This window comes from Salvelinus fontinalis, chromosome 30 (genome assembly GCF_029448725.1).
Source record: "Salvelinus fontinalis isolate EN_2023a chromosome 30, ASM2944872v1, whole genome shotgun sequence".
Classification (NCBI taxonomy): domain Eukaryota; kingdom Metazoa; phylum Chordata; class Actinopteri; order Salmoniformes; family Salmonidae; genus Salvelinus; species Salvelinus fontinalis.
Genome location: NC_074694.1, coordinates 27,663,208 through 27,679,064, shown reverse-complemented (window position 1 = coordinate 27,679,064; position 15,857 = coordinate 27,663,208). Strand labels below are relative to the sequence as shown.

Below are 15,857 nucleotides of genomic sequence, written 5' to 3'. Positions count from 1 at the left end.
TGTACTGTTCAAATCAAATCAACTTGTATTTGTCACATGCGCCGAATACAAAAAAAGGAATAAATAAAATAAAAATGATGAATAGGAAAAAAATTATTTAAGGAGCAACAATAATAAAACAACAGAGAGGCTATATACAGGGGGTACCGGGACAATGGATTCCATAACCGACAATGGATCTTTGCAGTAGATAATAGTACCAAAGATACTGATAACCTTTCATCTGTGGTAGAGCCCACTGATAGCGGCAGTGTAAAAAATGAAATAGAATGAATGTCATAAAGTATGCTTCTCTACTCTCGCCCTTCAGTTTCAATGGAAACATGACAACAGTTCCCATTCTAGGTTGTGAGCAGCCTCTGCTGGCCAAACTGGGTTTGAGGCCAATGGCTATGTGCAAGCAGCGCTGGAAAGGACCGGGACTGGGACCAACTGCCATCAATCAGCCCATTCACTCATAGCAAAGCAGAAAAAAACTGACGTGTGTGTTGACCAGGGCTGCGGTGCATTGTAGTTGCATTGCATGTGTGTGTACATGGTGTGCAATGCTCCTTCCATGCAACACAGAGCTGTGTCATGATGACACGCTGTGTAATTCAGTCTTTACAATTGCGAGCAAGAATTAAATAAAGTCCAGGTGACTATTTATCTGACTTTCTGAAACTGTTGAATATCATGCTCTCTATCATGTCATCTAAGGACATTGTCGGTCTTCTCATCTATCCTTTCATGGTAAATGCATATGAATCCTTTTATTTTTATTTCCTTTTATTTTCACCCAAAGCACAACTGCTGTGAAGTGTGAACTCTGAAATGTGGGACAATATGATGTGAATATGCTAGTTAGCGTGTCTGTGATCCAGAAGCTTTTTGAAGCAGCCGGCTGTTTACCCCTAGATGATGTTACAGATAACGGTCTTGAAGTTGGTTTACATAACTTTGACTCTGCAACAACAAGTGGATGTCTCAGATTGATCCATCAAAACGTTGAATTGGACACCATGTTCTGTTCTGTCTATGGTCTTACTAAGGTTCAGTCCCAAAAGGCACCCTATTCCCTATCTGTGCATACATTTTTAACAGAGCCCTATGGGTCCTGATAAAAACAATAGTGCACTATATAGGGAATAGGGTGCCATTTGGGACATACAGTTGAAGTCGGAAGTTTACATACACCTTAGCAAAATACATTTAAACTCCATTTTTCACAATTCCTGACATTTAATCCTTGTAAAATTTCCCTGTCTTAGGTCAGTTAGGATCACCACTTTATTTTAAGAATGTGAAATGTCAGAATAATAGTAGAGAGTGATTTATTTCAGCTTTTCTTTCTTTCATCACATTCCCAATGGGTCAGAAGTTTACATACACAATTCTCTATAGGATTGAGGTCAGGGCTTTGTGATGGCCACTCCAATAACTTGACTTTGTTTTGCCACAACTTTGGAAGTATGCTTGGGGTTATTGTCCATTTGGAAGACCCATTTGAGACCAAGCTTTAACTTCCTGACTGATGTCTTGAGATGTTGCTTCAATATATCCACATACTTTCCCTGCCTCATGAAGCCATCTATTTTGTGAAGTGCACCAGTCCCTCCTGCAGCAAATCACCCCCACAACATGATGCTGCCACCCCCGTGCTTCACGGTTGGGATGGTGTTCTTCGGCTTGCAAGCATCCCCCTTTTTCCTCCAAACATAATGATGGTCATTATGTCCAAACAGTTCTATTTTTGTTTCATCAGACCAGAGGACATTTCTCCAAAAAGTATGATCTTTGTCCCAATGTGCAGTTGCAAACCGTAGTCTGGCTTTTTTATGACGGTTTTGGAGCAGTGGCTTCTTCCTTGCTGAGCGGCCATTCAGGTTATGTCGATATAGGACTTGTTTTACTGTGGATATAGATACTTTTGTACCTGTTTCCTCCAGCATTTTCGCAAGGTCCTTTGCTGTTCTGGGATTGATTTGCACTTTTTGCGCCAAAGTACGTTCATCTCTTGGAGACAGAACACGTCTCCTTCCTGAGCAGTATGACGGCTGTGTGGTCCCATGGTGTTTATACTTGCGTACTATTGTTTTTCCCATGATGTCAAGCAAGGAGGCACTGAGTTTGAATGTAGGCCTTGAAATACATCCACAGGTACACCTCCGATTGATTCAAATTATGTCAGTTAGCCTATCAGAAGCTTCTAAAGCCATGAAATCATTTTCTGGAATTTTCCAAGCTGTGATACAGTGAGTTATAAGTGAAATAATCTGTCTGTAAACAATTGTTGGAAAAATTACTTGTGTCATGCACAAAGTAGATGTTCTAACTGACTTGCCAAACTATAGTTTGTTAACAAGAAATGTGTTGTTTTTGAAAAACACGTTTTAATGACTCCAACCTAAGTGTATATAAACTTCCAACTTCAACTGTAACCTAAAGCTGCAAGGCTTCCTGACTTGGACAAGCAGGCATGTAACTGAAGGATATTTGGAAATTACTCCCAAGGATGAACCAGACTTGTGGAGGTCTACAATTTTATTCTGAGGTCTTGACTGATTTCTTTTGATTTTCCCATGATGTCAAGCAAGGAGGCACTGAGTTTGAATGTAGGCCTTGAAATACATCCACAGGTACACCTCCGATTGATTCAAATTATGTCAGTTAGCCTATCAGAAGCTTCTAAAGCCATGAAATCATTTTCTGGAATTTTCCAAGCTGTGATACAGTGAGTTATAAGTGAAATAATCTGTCTGTAAACAATTGTTGGAAAAATTACTTGTGTCATGCACAAAGTAGATGTTCTAACTGACTTGCCAAACTATAGTTTGTTAACAAGAAATGTGTTGTTTTTGAAAAACACGTTTTAATGACTCCAACCTAAGTGTATATAAACTTCCAACTTCAACTGTAACCTAAAGCTGCAAGGCTTCCTGACTTGGACAAGCAGGCATGTAACTGAAGGATATCTGAAATGAGGCAGGTTCAAATGGAAATGAGGGATATTACGCTTTATTTTATCGTTCGATTTTTACTTGGAATTTACTCAGAAATGGCAAGCAACAGTAATTACATAGTAACAAACAACTCACTATTTTATTTCAGATTCACCGAAGCCAAGTGCCACTAAAAATGCTATCGTTACCATACAAATTATCAAAAAAGAGTTGTAGTGGTATAAAATAAGGCCTATTTGCCATATTTCTTCTGTATCCTGGTTCATTTCTTACACCCTTCTAGTTGTTTTTTAAACCCTAGTTTTGGGTGTTCCAAACAGGGACATCCTACACAGGTCTCCAGTAGCAGGGGCCAAACAAGGGACTGGAAGATCTACAGTAAATAGAATCTAACTGTAAACACTTCAAAACTGACATTGATTTGACATCCAGTGTTGATATTCTCATTCAAAACACATTTAAAAACCCATTTCAGAACTGTGGAATATTCCACCTTGCCGAATCTACCTCTGGCCCTTTTGTTTTGTACATGGGGATTCAAATGGCTTCAAAGGGCAAAAGCCATCGGTGTGTACGTGTTAGCCCTTTCTGTCTCCTCAGGCTATTTCAACAATCTTCATTAGCTAGAAGCCTGATATCATTACCCAGCAATCTGCTTTCCATTGTAGGCCTCTGGTACATAAGCATGTCCCATATAACAAACTGTACATCCATTTGCCCCTCCAATCCCCTCCTGCCACAGCTCAAGGAAATCATGGTTGTTAGTCAAGTAAGGTGAAATTACACAGCCTCCCTCGTATATAAACATATACTATGTTATTGTTGTGGTTTTAAAACACCAACAACAACACACAAATATTTATAATTAAATTCATAATCAAAATTACTCCCAAGAATGAAAATCCAATTATAAAACACACGCTGTAGATTAAATGACCTATTTGTGTTTATGATTGAGATGTTATTAATGTTGCAGATCATTGCTTTCCCAATTTCCTCCTCCCCATTTCACTCATTTTGCCCTGAGCTACACATTTCAACATTACCTACCTACACTCGTAGAAAAAATGGTTCCAAAAGGGTTTTGAGGCTGTCCCCATAGGAGAACCCTTTTTGGTTCCACGCAGAACCTTCAAAAGGGTTCCATGTGGAACCAAAGGGCTCTACCTAGAACCAAAAATGGGCTCTTCAAATGGTGCTCCTATGGGGACAGCCGGTTCTCGATAGCACCTTTTTTCTAAGAGTGTACAAAATAGCCACAACTAGAAGTGAGCTCATACAGAAAATTATAAACATTTCCATATTATTTTTCCCAGACCAAATTTCCCTCTCAGAGGTTTTTAGCTCAATAAGACATAAAAGTTAAATGAAAATATTGATAGCCTCAAGATACATAAAAAAATATTTCGTGAAAACCATTTCCCAATAAAAATAAATCAAACAACATGACACAAATACTTGGAATTTGGAATGGTCATTTAATAGAGGCCATTCTAGGACAAAATAATAGTACTTCTCTCCTGTATGTGTATTTTCTCTTTGGTGTCTCAGTACAAACCGACGCAGAAGCAGACCCAGCCTTGCAGCATTTTATGCTAAGTTAATTTACCCAAATACATCCACAGCGCCACCTTACATCAACAGCTTAGTTAATGGAAACCTACTGATCCATAACAGTGGTGGTGCTAGACGTTGGCTGGAGGGCCAAGCAGGTATGAATGTTAATATCATTGATCGATCACAGGATTTGAAAGGAAGCATACGCCGGTGTGTTTAATTATAATTGCGTCGGGCCGGGCGGGCGTTGCGGCAGTGTTGTTATGGCAGCACGGCCCCCTTCTTGTATTTGACTAGGGTCACATCTCGGTCTCACCTTGCAAGTGTAATGCTATATTAAATGCCACTCATGTTAAGTGTGTTGTTGTGTTCTGTTGAAACCCCTCCTGTCCTGAATGATGCAGTCACGGCATAATATAAAGGTTAAATTGAAAATTGTCCCTTCAAACAAGCAAGAGAAACCCTGCTATGATTGATATCCCTTCTCCTAACAGGGAAATAAATGTTAGCGGTGTAGACCCCATGTTTTAGTCTCCTTCATACAATATATGTATATAATGTATTCTAATGTGTCTGGATTAAATGTGGAATGTGTCAGTCTCAGGGGAATTGAAAAGGTCGTAGGGAAAGATTAGGAGGTTTGGAGAGGGCCTGGGTTGATTAACCCCATGATAATTGCCTTAAATCACAACAATAAGGATCGACGGGGCTGAGCGCCAGCTTGTGACATGTACACTTCACCCTCTTCATTGCTTTGACACTTTCACCAACCAAAACAATTGTTGAGATTGTTATCTTTTAATATTGATACTGGTTATGATGATGATGAAGTCAGGTCACACTGCCTTCAGTTTTATCAGCTTTCTCATACAGTCAGAATACTCAAGTCTATTTATTTCTGTCCTTAAAATAGTAACGATATAATATAGGCGAATAATTATTTTCACAGACCCTCATAACAGAACATCCTACTTTATGAATACAGCTTTATGTACACCTTTATGCCTTGGGACAAGACTATGAACACTGTACAAGCTTAATTTGAGTGTGGAGTCATGTACATTTAGTATAATCAGCTAGGATCCATTGCACAATACTGGACCTCTCTATATTCTTTATTTACAGGACAAGTCAATCAAATCTCCCCTTGCACAAGGAGGCAGTCTTTGGATCTTTTAATTTCCTAATTCAGATATGGAGGGAAAACCATCCAGTCTTTCAGATGAAGTATCTCTCTTTATAGGCAAGGCTATGACACTCACATGGTCCAGAAGTGCAGGTTCAGGTGTTGGGGCTCCAGAGCGTGTATGGGGGGCCCTGTTGTACCACTACGTGGGGGTCTGAAGCCCGGCAAAGGGGGGTTGGGGGTGGAGAGGATGTAGTCAATACTGAATTTAATCTCCGGTTCTGGTTTATCCTGCTGGTTTGGGTTGAGGGGAGTGTGGTGACCTGGTCTGTGGTCAGGGCTGATGGGGCAGAAGGAGTCTGGTTTGGGGTTAGGGTTAGGATCGGACCGCCTGGTGGAGCCGCCGTGTTGGTTGTTGATGTTATTGTTCTTGTTATTGTCTACAGGGAGGAAAGGCTCCCCAGGCTCTCTGAAACCCATTTTCATGTTGCGTCGGCGCCGGCGACGCCGAAAGTTGCCGTTCTCGAAGAGGTCAAGCATGGACTCACAGCCGGTGGCGAATGTCCAGTAGTTGCCTTTCCCCTTCTCGTTTCCCTCCGTACGGGGAACCTAAAGAAATATAGGTAAAATAAAATAAAACACAATAAGAAAGTAGAAATAAACCCATAATAGCCTATTTGTGGTCACGCTCAAATGTGAAAGCAACATACAGTACTGTATTGAAACAGTATTTTGTCTGTTACCCTTTTTGCTTATAGTCAACTGTGTGCAAAAGACACATTCGCTTACAATTCATACAGTACATTTGTAAATGTGCATGTAAACGTCTATGACTGTTCACTGTCTCATTTCTGACCTTATTATTGTAATATATTTTAAACGTTTCATACAATATTTAATCAACGAGGATAAAATATTATAGTCTTACTTGTTTTCTTCTGACTGATATAAAGTTAAACTAATATCGAAGAAAGTAATAAAATGTGTATCTTACTCTGTTTGATAATGATTCTTGATCAAGTTATCAACTATCATCACACAACATATGTTAAAAAGTCCTTTACCTTAATGAAGCAGCTGTTGAGAGAGAGGTTGTGTCGTATGGAGTTTTGCCATGCTCTCTGGTTAGACCTGTAGTGGATAAAGGAAACAGTACATACACTACTCTGTCAAACTGAATTTGTGAAAGGTATCCAGCCACTTTTTAAGGAAAATGACCGTTGAATAGACATGTGAAGTTAAATAGACATGCGAAGCTCCTGACCTGTAGTATGGAAAGCGCTTCATGATGAACTCATAGATCCCTGACAAGGTGACCCGGTGCTCTGGACTCTGCTGGATGGCCATGGCTATCAACGCTATGTAACTGAAGAGAGAGGGCAGACAGAGTTACAAAAAGTACAAAGATTTATTTGAATTAATATTTCTTGGTGTTCACATTGATATTCCCAAGAACAGGGTTGGGGAGTAAATTATTACATGTAATCAGTTACATGTAATCTGATGACAAAAAACTGCAATCACTTACATTACTAGCAAAAATATTATAATCAGTTTACAGATACTTTTGAAAAACTACATGATTACTTTTACTTTTAAATAAAAAAATACATTATGAAACCTTTCTGTTTCCTCAATGACATTCAATTCAGCATTGAAAGAAGGCATATGTTTAGCTTTGTTCCACCTGATCAGGCTTTTATGGGCTCCCGAGTGGCACAGCGGTCCAAGGCACTGCATCTCAGTGCAAGAGGCATTACTATAATACCTGGTTCCAATCCCGGCTGTATCACATCCAGCTGTGATTGGGAGTCCCATAGGTCGGCGTACAATTGGCCTGGGTTTGGCTGGAGTAGGCTGTCATTGTATATAATAATTTGTTCTTAACTGATTTGCCTGGTAAAATAAAAATTGAAGTCTGACCACAAGTCATGGAGGACACACCAAACGTGTTTGATGGATCCATTTTGTCTTCTTCTAATGATGCTTAAAGGGAAAGTCATTTTTTTTAATAACTAAAAGTGATCAGATTACATCACTGAGTTTTGGTAATCCAAAAGTTACTTTACTGATTACAATTTTGGACAGGCAACTAGTAACCTTAAAATATTACACTTAGAAAGTAACCTACCCAACCCTGCCCAATAATATCTTGATAAGACTGATTAAAGTTACATTCAGGGAAAGTGGTCTAATATTCTTAATTATGATACCAATTTAATTTGGATAGTGTTGAGATTCCACAATCATCTGATTCAAATAATACAACAACACTTGGTAGTTAGGTTTTGGATTTTAAATGGCTTGCATTGCATTCATTTGTGATTTATATTATGGTCTATAAAATACAAAAATAATATGAATTTGTTTTGTATTTTTTCAGTAATAATAATAATGTAATATCTAAAAGACATAATATCTTAGATCATGAATAATGCTTCCATTATTTAAAAATATAACAATGATATAATATACTAATTCCATTATATGAATCATAAGCATTCTACCTGTAAGCAGGTCGACACATCTTCTTGTCTTCATCCGTGCTGCAGGAAGGGTATCCATCTCCATCATAGTTGAAGCAGTTATATGGATACTGCGAGTTATCAAACATGTCTACACTTCCACACTGGCTATTATAGGACTGCTTCATCTAATTAACAAATAAATTGCAGTTTTTACCACCCTCCAAATGTAGACCAATAGTACCAAGCAGTTGTTTTCTTTACAGAGAATGTTCTTCTACTCTACTCTAACATACTCTACTCATAGTGGTGGCTATACTGAATGAAGTATACCTTCCCCCTTGGTGATGAATAGATCTCTTGGAACCCCCACTCTCCTCCTCATCGACTGCCTCACAGTTGGGTTGGTCCCCAGGTAGGCTAGGCTAGCGCCGATAAGACATGCCATGCACCAAATGACTTGGCCAGCCCAACGCATGCAGCTTGTCCACGTGAACGTCTGAACCCGGGGCGTGATCAACTGGTAGCTAGACTAATCTCTGTCTCGCTTCAATCTGGGTGGTCTATAGACTATTTCGATTGTTGACTTTATGTTTGGTTTGTTTCTTTTTATAGTCTAATCTACCTAACATGATTTAAACAACTAATCCAATACTAACAAACAACCTCCTTACATCTCCATCTCTCTCTTCCTATTTTTTTCTTTAGCCTAACTCTTTAAAGAGTGTGTGTTGTGTCGGGGTATGTTGTGCTTGTCCGACTTTTTTTCCGCAACCAGTTATTTTTTTTTGTGGGGGGGGGGGGGGGGGGGGGGGGTTGTGGGGGTTTCCTTGTGTCACAGACGTTTTAGTCAACAAGGATAGTTTTGTAGATGCAATCTATAATGCTGTATAATGGCCATAAATTGTGTTTCCGTGACTAAAAGAGGGGATGTGTGTTCTGAAGGGCTCCTAACGGGGCATTTTGGTCTCTCCCGGCAGCCGACGGAGACCGGAGAAAACAGCCCGCGGGCGCGAGGACTCCGTGTGTGGCCTGCTGTGATCCAGTAGATTAATTGTTGTAGAGACCCTTTGTGTTCTTCTATCGATGCGACCAGAACAGTTTAAAAATGCAATTTTGTGTTTACTCCTTCGATACTAATGGGGCAAAGAAAGGGTCAACACTCCGGTCAATTTTAAAGTGGCAAATAAGATTGAACATTTTAGATGTCCATGTCCAAATATAATACAACTATTCTTAGATCATGGAATTGGGCACATTTTGAAACAAAATTATTGTTTTATTTGCAAAATGCACAGCTATACCCTAATTGCTGGCAGCCAAGGTTGGCCCATACCGGCAAATGTGGTGTGTTTAATCAGGTGTCAACCCATTTGAAACAATGAAGTGTCCACATCTCTATCAAATATATTGTCTTTACATTTGGAGCCATGGCATATCCTCTCTGTATGTCACTGACCGCTGTGACCTTCGGTTGGTCTCCCTCAACATTATTTAGCAAATAAAGTGATTAGCCAGTTACTCTAATTGCCAAAACCCAAGATCTATTCTAAAATGCCAGTACACTAATTCCCTTTCATTAGTGATGCAGTGAAATCAATTGCACCGCCGTTTTCAGGAGCAAATCCAGGGCCTGGGTTGACTACCCACGTGATCAAACAAGGAGAGTCAATCTATCATAGAATTAGAACCAGATTCCAGAACTATGCCCATTCTATTTGCTTTAGCAATTCTATTCTACGTTCCCTTCATCGGGGCAGTGCAGGGGTAAATGAGTGGGATCAGGATCAGATAAGGTGTCCTGTTGGTCGGATCCCTGGCTCATTCCCATGACGATGTTTCCTCTGCCGCCTGTCTGCGGTGGGGCTGATTACCCTAGTTAGGCCTGTGGTCCCTGTCCCTTAGATGTTTGTCTCAGAACGCATCCCAAATAGCACCATATTCCCTTTATAGTGCACTACTTTTAACCAGGGCCAATAGGGTTCTGGTCAAAATAAGTGAGCTATAAAGGGAATAGGGTGCCATTTGGGGCGTACGCTCAGACTGGGCTTCCTCCATTCATGAGCAATCCTTTGGATGCATTTATAAACCATAGTGGAGGCATTCCAGGGGCTGTGAGGGGCTAGGGAAAGGTTATCAAAACAAAAAGACGAAACTGTAAACATGTTCATGTTGGGGTTGCTGACCGCCGTCTGCATTAGTACTGTAGTAGGCCTATAGACATCGTTACTGACCAGGCTCTGTAGTCTGAACATACAGACAAATACGGCTGAGATATTCCTTTTCTGTAAGAGCCAATGACTTCTGTGTCTGTGCTGCCTACAAGGATCAGAATCAAGTTCAAGTTTTTTGTCCCGTCTCATCATTATTTTTCAATGTATCTATTCTATGTTTCAGATATAACTAATAAAGTTAAATGACACGTTTAAATGCACATTTTGTTTTATTGCACCTTTACAATGTTGCAAACAAAACTCCACAGAAACAATGAACTAATGAAAAATAAGCATTTTAGCTGCAGTCAGAACCACAGCCTCTAATGTTGTCCATACCTCCGTCTATACATAAAGTATCAACACAGACAGACGTATGGAAACACGTATACTGTATATAGCTTCTGATCGGGAAATAATATTTCCCATAAATACCCTTTCAATCATGATCCCAAACATTCAAGTATTTCTATCATTGCACAGGCACTAGGTTTATCTACTGTATATATATGAACTTTCAGTAACAGTAACTGAAATGTTTTCTCCAGCAAAGCAGATCTGCAGTTGGAAAGTTAAGAAATGTACATCCTGCATATCTGTAGACAACATTGACATCTGGACATCATACATACATCACACACAAAAGGAATATTCATCCTACAAAAATCTTGGTGTCACATTTGGCTTCTTAGTACCAAAATTGAAGACTGACTAAACTTTCATCTTAAATTCATCCTCAAATAATAAAGTAATCTATGGGCCAAAGAAAAATAAGAGAAAAGTACAATGGAGGATATGCTGTAGTGTGAATCACTTTGAATCTGATTAATTGTTGTAATTTAAACAGGAAAGGGCCTTTCCCAAACTGTTGCCCCTAAATTGGAAGCACAGAATCGTCTAGGATGTCATTGTATGCTGTAGCGTTAAGATTTCCCTTCACTGGAACTAAGGGGCCTAGCCCGAACCATGAAAAACAGCCACAGTTAGCGCTATGCATTGGGGCAAGTAGCGTTCTCCTGGCATCCGCCAAACCTAGATTCGTCCGTCGGACTGCCAGATGGTGAAGCCTGCTACTTCGTGGCTGAGCCTTTGTTGCTCCTAGACGTTTCCACTTCACAATAAAAGCACTTACAATTGACCGGGGCAGCTCTAGCAGGGCAGAATTTTGACAAACTGACTTGTTGGAAAGGTGGCATCCTATGACGGTGCAACATTGAAAGTCACTGAGCTCTTCAATAAGGCCATTCTACTGCCACTGTTTGTCTATGGAGATTGCATGGCTGTGTGCTCGATTTTATACACCTGTCAGCAACGGGTGTGGCTGAAATAGCCTAATCCACTCATTTGAAAGGGTGTCCACATACTTTTGTATATATATATATATATACATATATATATATATATATATATATATATATATATATATATATATATATATATATACACACAGTGTATCTGCGGAGCGAGCGGGTTTGAGGGTCATCCTATTGTGTGGATGAAGTAGGGGTGGGTGGCGGGCGGGTTGAATAATGAGGAAACAATGCATACAAAGATTCATAAATGTATCATTCTTGTGCAATGTATATCTATTGACTACACTGAGGTTTTTCATTATTTTTAGGCTATCTGGCATTAGTGCGTATTGCGTAAGCTTTAGAGCCTAACTGTATGCCCACCAAATAGCCTACAAGCCAATAGCCAAATGCTTTTGGGAACGGCCAGAAAAAGTTAAAGTCGATCCACTGAGGCAAAAAGGATAATGTCGGAGTTTAATTCAATAAAATAAAAGCTGCGAAATGGAGAGTTGTTTAAGTTGTAAAGGAGGATGATTGCAGTGCCGGCTATGTTATGTGTGATGATTCTTTACATTTGATTTAACCTTTATTTAACTAGGCAAGTCAGTAAAGAACACCCCAGCCAAACCCTAACCCAGCCAAACCCTAACCCGGGACGACGCTGGGCCAATTGTGCGTTGCCCAGTCACGGCTGGTTGTGATACAGCCTGGAATCAAACAAGGGTCTGTAGTGACGCCTCTAGCACTGAGATGCAGTGCCTTAGACCGCTGCGCCACTCGGGAGCCCACTCAAGGCGTGCTATACAAATTCAACAGTCACAAGACCAGGATTTCCAATAGGCTTATGGCAAGTCAATTGAACTGTAGCCTACTGTTCATATGGGTTAAATGGAAACTGAAATCTGGACACTGACTGTAGGTCTATAACCTTACACATAACCTTAATATTAACTCCTGTAGAATGAAGCATTTCTTGCAGTAAAATAATACACCAAATTCAAATGTATCCCATATTTTGACTCGGAAACAGGGGTGGAGAAATATGATTGATTTCTTAGAGCATCTTGAGAGAATCCAAATCTGCAGTTAGGGACCTTCTGTAGAGGTGCTATTTTTATCAGCATCATAAAAGCTGATAGGCCTAGTATTTCAATCATAGGAGGTTGGTGGCACCTTAATTGCCATTTCATTTACTCTGTTATCATGCATCCTTCTCCCCTCAGCAGCCTCCACATCAAATATGTATCCAAGCCGACCTAAAATCTTATCAGAAACATCTTGGGTCATTTTTACAGCTTTCTATTTCCTTACAACCGGTCTTTACTGATATAATTTGGACATTTTACATAGAAAATCTTTCCTGTTTATTTTTTGTTATTGCATTTTCTCCCCAGTCCCTAAACGTCTTTGCTTCGGGAAAGAAATAGAGACGACAAAGAAAAGTTTACTGACGTCAACTACATAGATAGAAGCATTCATTCTATCAATTTATGAAATTATTTTAGTGAGCAAGGGTTTATTTTAGTCTTCTAGGTCAACATATAATGACAAAAGTGAAGCAGCATGTATATAGTCTAATAATAGACAAGTTGACTAACAAATAGCCTACCGAAATGTCGGTAATTATAAGCAGAAAAGATATTTGCTAAAAAAAAACCTGCACCCCTGTCAAAAAATCGTTCTTCCATCTCTGACCGTAGCCTACAGCATAGCTGGGCGGTTGCGGATGGGTTATTAGTAATTGTGGGCAGGTGCGGGTGAACAAACAGCTGACCTGCAGACCACTATTGTACATGCACTAGAGCTGCCCTCTCCTTGACCAGCTAAGAACTGCACATCTGCAGAGTCTCTCTCGCTCCCTCTTGGTCTCCTGACCACTCAGGGCTGTATTCGATCTGTATAGTGGAAGTTCAGCGTTACAGTGTGCTTGAAATTTAAAGGCATTGTTCCCACATTAGCGGAAACTGCATTCATGGTAAACGCTGCAAATGGCAGCTCAATAGGACATTAACTTTATATTTCTAGAGCATGTATTTATTTAACCATTATTTAACTAGGCAAGTTAAGAACAAATTCTTATTTACAATGACAGCCTACCCCGGCCAAACCCGGACGACACTGGGCCAATTGTGCACCGCCCTATGGGGCTCCCAATACGGTCGGTTGTGATACAGCCTGGAATCAAACCAGAGTCTGTAGTGACACCTCTAGCTCTGAGATGCAGTGCCTTAGACCGCTGCACCACTCGGGAGCTTCAGCGATACAGATTGACTAGAGACCCCAGTCCTATTGATAAAAAAATTATGTGGGTCTCATTTATTTCAAACAATTAATATGAAATGCAATAAATACTCTCGGGACAGGAAGCACTTGAAAGATGAAAAGCAGAAGACACATTTTGCAGTAAACCCTCCAATGAAATATCTCTTAAATTAATTTAAAAAAAACACATCAACAACAATGTAAAAGAGCAACAGAAGTTATAAAACATTTTGCAATAAATTGTTCATTAAGACACAGAATCGATCTCCAATACGCATATCGTTTGCACACCTGTGACAGGTCCCAACAATGTGTAGAAACACAATATTCAGTTGACAGCAGAAGGAATAATACCAGTCTTGGAATTCACTGAATTCAAAATGTCTCCTGAACAAGACAAGCGGCTCTCACAAGACTTTCATGATCTGTGGTGCTGTGGTGGGAGATGATCGATTGGTTGGGAGGTGTACACTGTTATTTAAGGGGCCTATGTGGATGGTGGTCAAAACCGGTTCAGTCCGGTTTAATCTGGTCCAGTCCAATCCAGTTCAATCCAGTCCAGTCTGATCGACTCTAGTTCCGTACGGTTCAATTCGGTCCAATCCAGTATGGTCCATTCCAGAACAGTTCAGGCCTCCCAGCTACCTCCCCCTGGGTAATGTGTGCATCTGAGCCCCTTTCCTCTCCCCCACCAGGTCATCCTCCACAACATTACTATAGCCCTCCTTCTCGATGCAGTCTGCCAGGACGTTGAGTGTGTGGCGTAGGCGTCTGTCCATAGCCTCCAGGTGGGGCTGGATGAGGATGGGGATCAGTTTGTCCCTCAGCAGAGACTCAGACATCAGATCACTCAGCTGGTACTCCTCCTTGGCCAGCAGCTGCAGACGCAGGTGGGTCGACTTCTTCACTCTGGAGAGACAGGAGGGGTCAGGAGGGAATGGAAGAAGTTCATTAACGCTTTATGATTGTAACTTCATATAAAGTCATTTACTCCCATAGAGAATGATAGAGATATCATTTTTATATACACTGAGCGTACAAAACATTAAGGACACCTGCTCTTTCCAAGATCTAGACTGACCAGGTGAATCCAGGTGAAAGCTATAATCCATTATTGATGTCACTTGTTAAATCCACTTCAGTCAGTGAAGATGAAGGGGAAGAGACAGGTTAAAGAAGGATTTTTAAGCCTTAAGACAATTTTGACATGGATTGTGTATGTGAGCCATTCAGAGGGTGAATGGGAAAGACAAAATATTGAAGTGCCTTTGAACGGGGTATGGTAGTAGATGCCAGGCGCATCGGTTTGAGCCAAAAACAAGGGTTGCAACTCAATATTAGTAAGGTCTTCTTCTGCCATACTGCCATGATGGTTCATCTCCATATTATAATAATACTGCCATGATGGTTCATCTCCATATTATAATAATACTGCCATGATGGTTCATCTCCATATTATAATAATACTGCCATGATGGTTCATCTCCATATTATAATAATACTGCCATAATGGTTCATCTCCATATTATAATAATGCTGCCATGATGGTTTAGCTCTGTATTATAATAATACTGCCATGTCCCATTATGGTGTCTGTGAGCACACAGGCATTTTGAAGTAGTCCATTTTTCTTCTTCTACTACTTCTATGAGTTAGCAAACAAACTGAAAGGGTGCATACTGCCACCTAAAGTATGTTGTTTGAACAAGAATGAAGCCAAGATCGGCTATTTACTGCCACCTACAGTTATGGAAGGTGCATAATTCATTGGCTGAGCCCTCCTGATGACCCGGCTTGGAATTAACCCATCGGATGTCCCACCCAGTTGATTACTTTAAAAAGATGGAAGACCTCAATAACAATGTCCATGCCAAAATGGGTTTTAACCTCTATGTCAACTCCTGATAAGTGAAAAGTCAGGTTAAGTGTGTTGAGGTTCACCAGTCACAAGTAAATGGTCTTGATGTATACATGCCAATGATACACCAGAAATGTCA

The 15,857-nt window shown here is 40.2% G+C and overlaps 2 protein-coding genes across 2 annotated transcripts in view; both read right to left on the bottom strand.

The window, feature by feature from the left end:
- Window positions 1-4,277: 4,277 nt before the first annotated feature.
- foxl3 (forkhead box L3) lies at window positions 4,278-8,595 on the bottom strand. The gene is made up of 4 exons (XM_055890249.1): window positions 8,133-8,595; window positions 6,890-6,991; window positions 6,690-6,756; window positions 4,278-6,234 (listed from the first exon to the last, which is right to left on the bottom strand). The coding sequence occupies exons 1-4, from the start codon at window positions 8,276-8,278 to the stop codon at window positions 5,758-5,760; spliced, it is 792 nt and encodes a 263-aa protein (XP_055746224.1). The 5' UTR covers window positions 8,279-8,595; the 3' UTR covers window positions 4,278-5,757.
- A 1,919-nt stretch (window positions 8,596-10,514) lies between these two features.
- fam20cb (FAM20C golgi associated secretory pathway kinase b) overlaps window positions 10,515-15,857 on the bottom strand; it is a 67,756-nt gene continuing 62,413 nt past the window's right edge. The window contains exon 9 of the mRNA XM_055890248.1: window positions 10,515-14,769. Within this exon, the coding sequence (XP_055746223.1) occupies window positions 14,502-14,769 (268 nt within the window). The 3' untranslated portion in view covers window positions 10,515-14,501. The remainder of the gene's footprint in view (window positions 14,770-15,857) is intronic.

What these genes read in the sequence shown, in the direction of transcription:
- foxl3 (XM_055890249.1), bottom strand. Translation starts at nt 8,278, where the DNA reads ATGAAGCAGTCCTATAATAGCCAGTGTGGAAGTGTAGACATGTTTGAT. An exon ending in ATGTGTCGACCTGCTTACAG is followed by an intron (nt 6,992 to 8,132) that starts GTAGAATGCTTA and finishes CTCTCTCTTCAG; the next exon opens with TTACATAGCGTTGATAGCCA. An exon ending in TCAACAGCTGCTTCATTAAG is followed by an intron (nt 6,235 to 6,689) that starts GTAAAGGACTTT and finishes ATATTTCTTTAG; the next exon opens with GTTCCCCGTACGGAGGGAAA.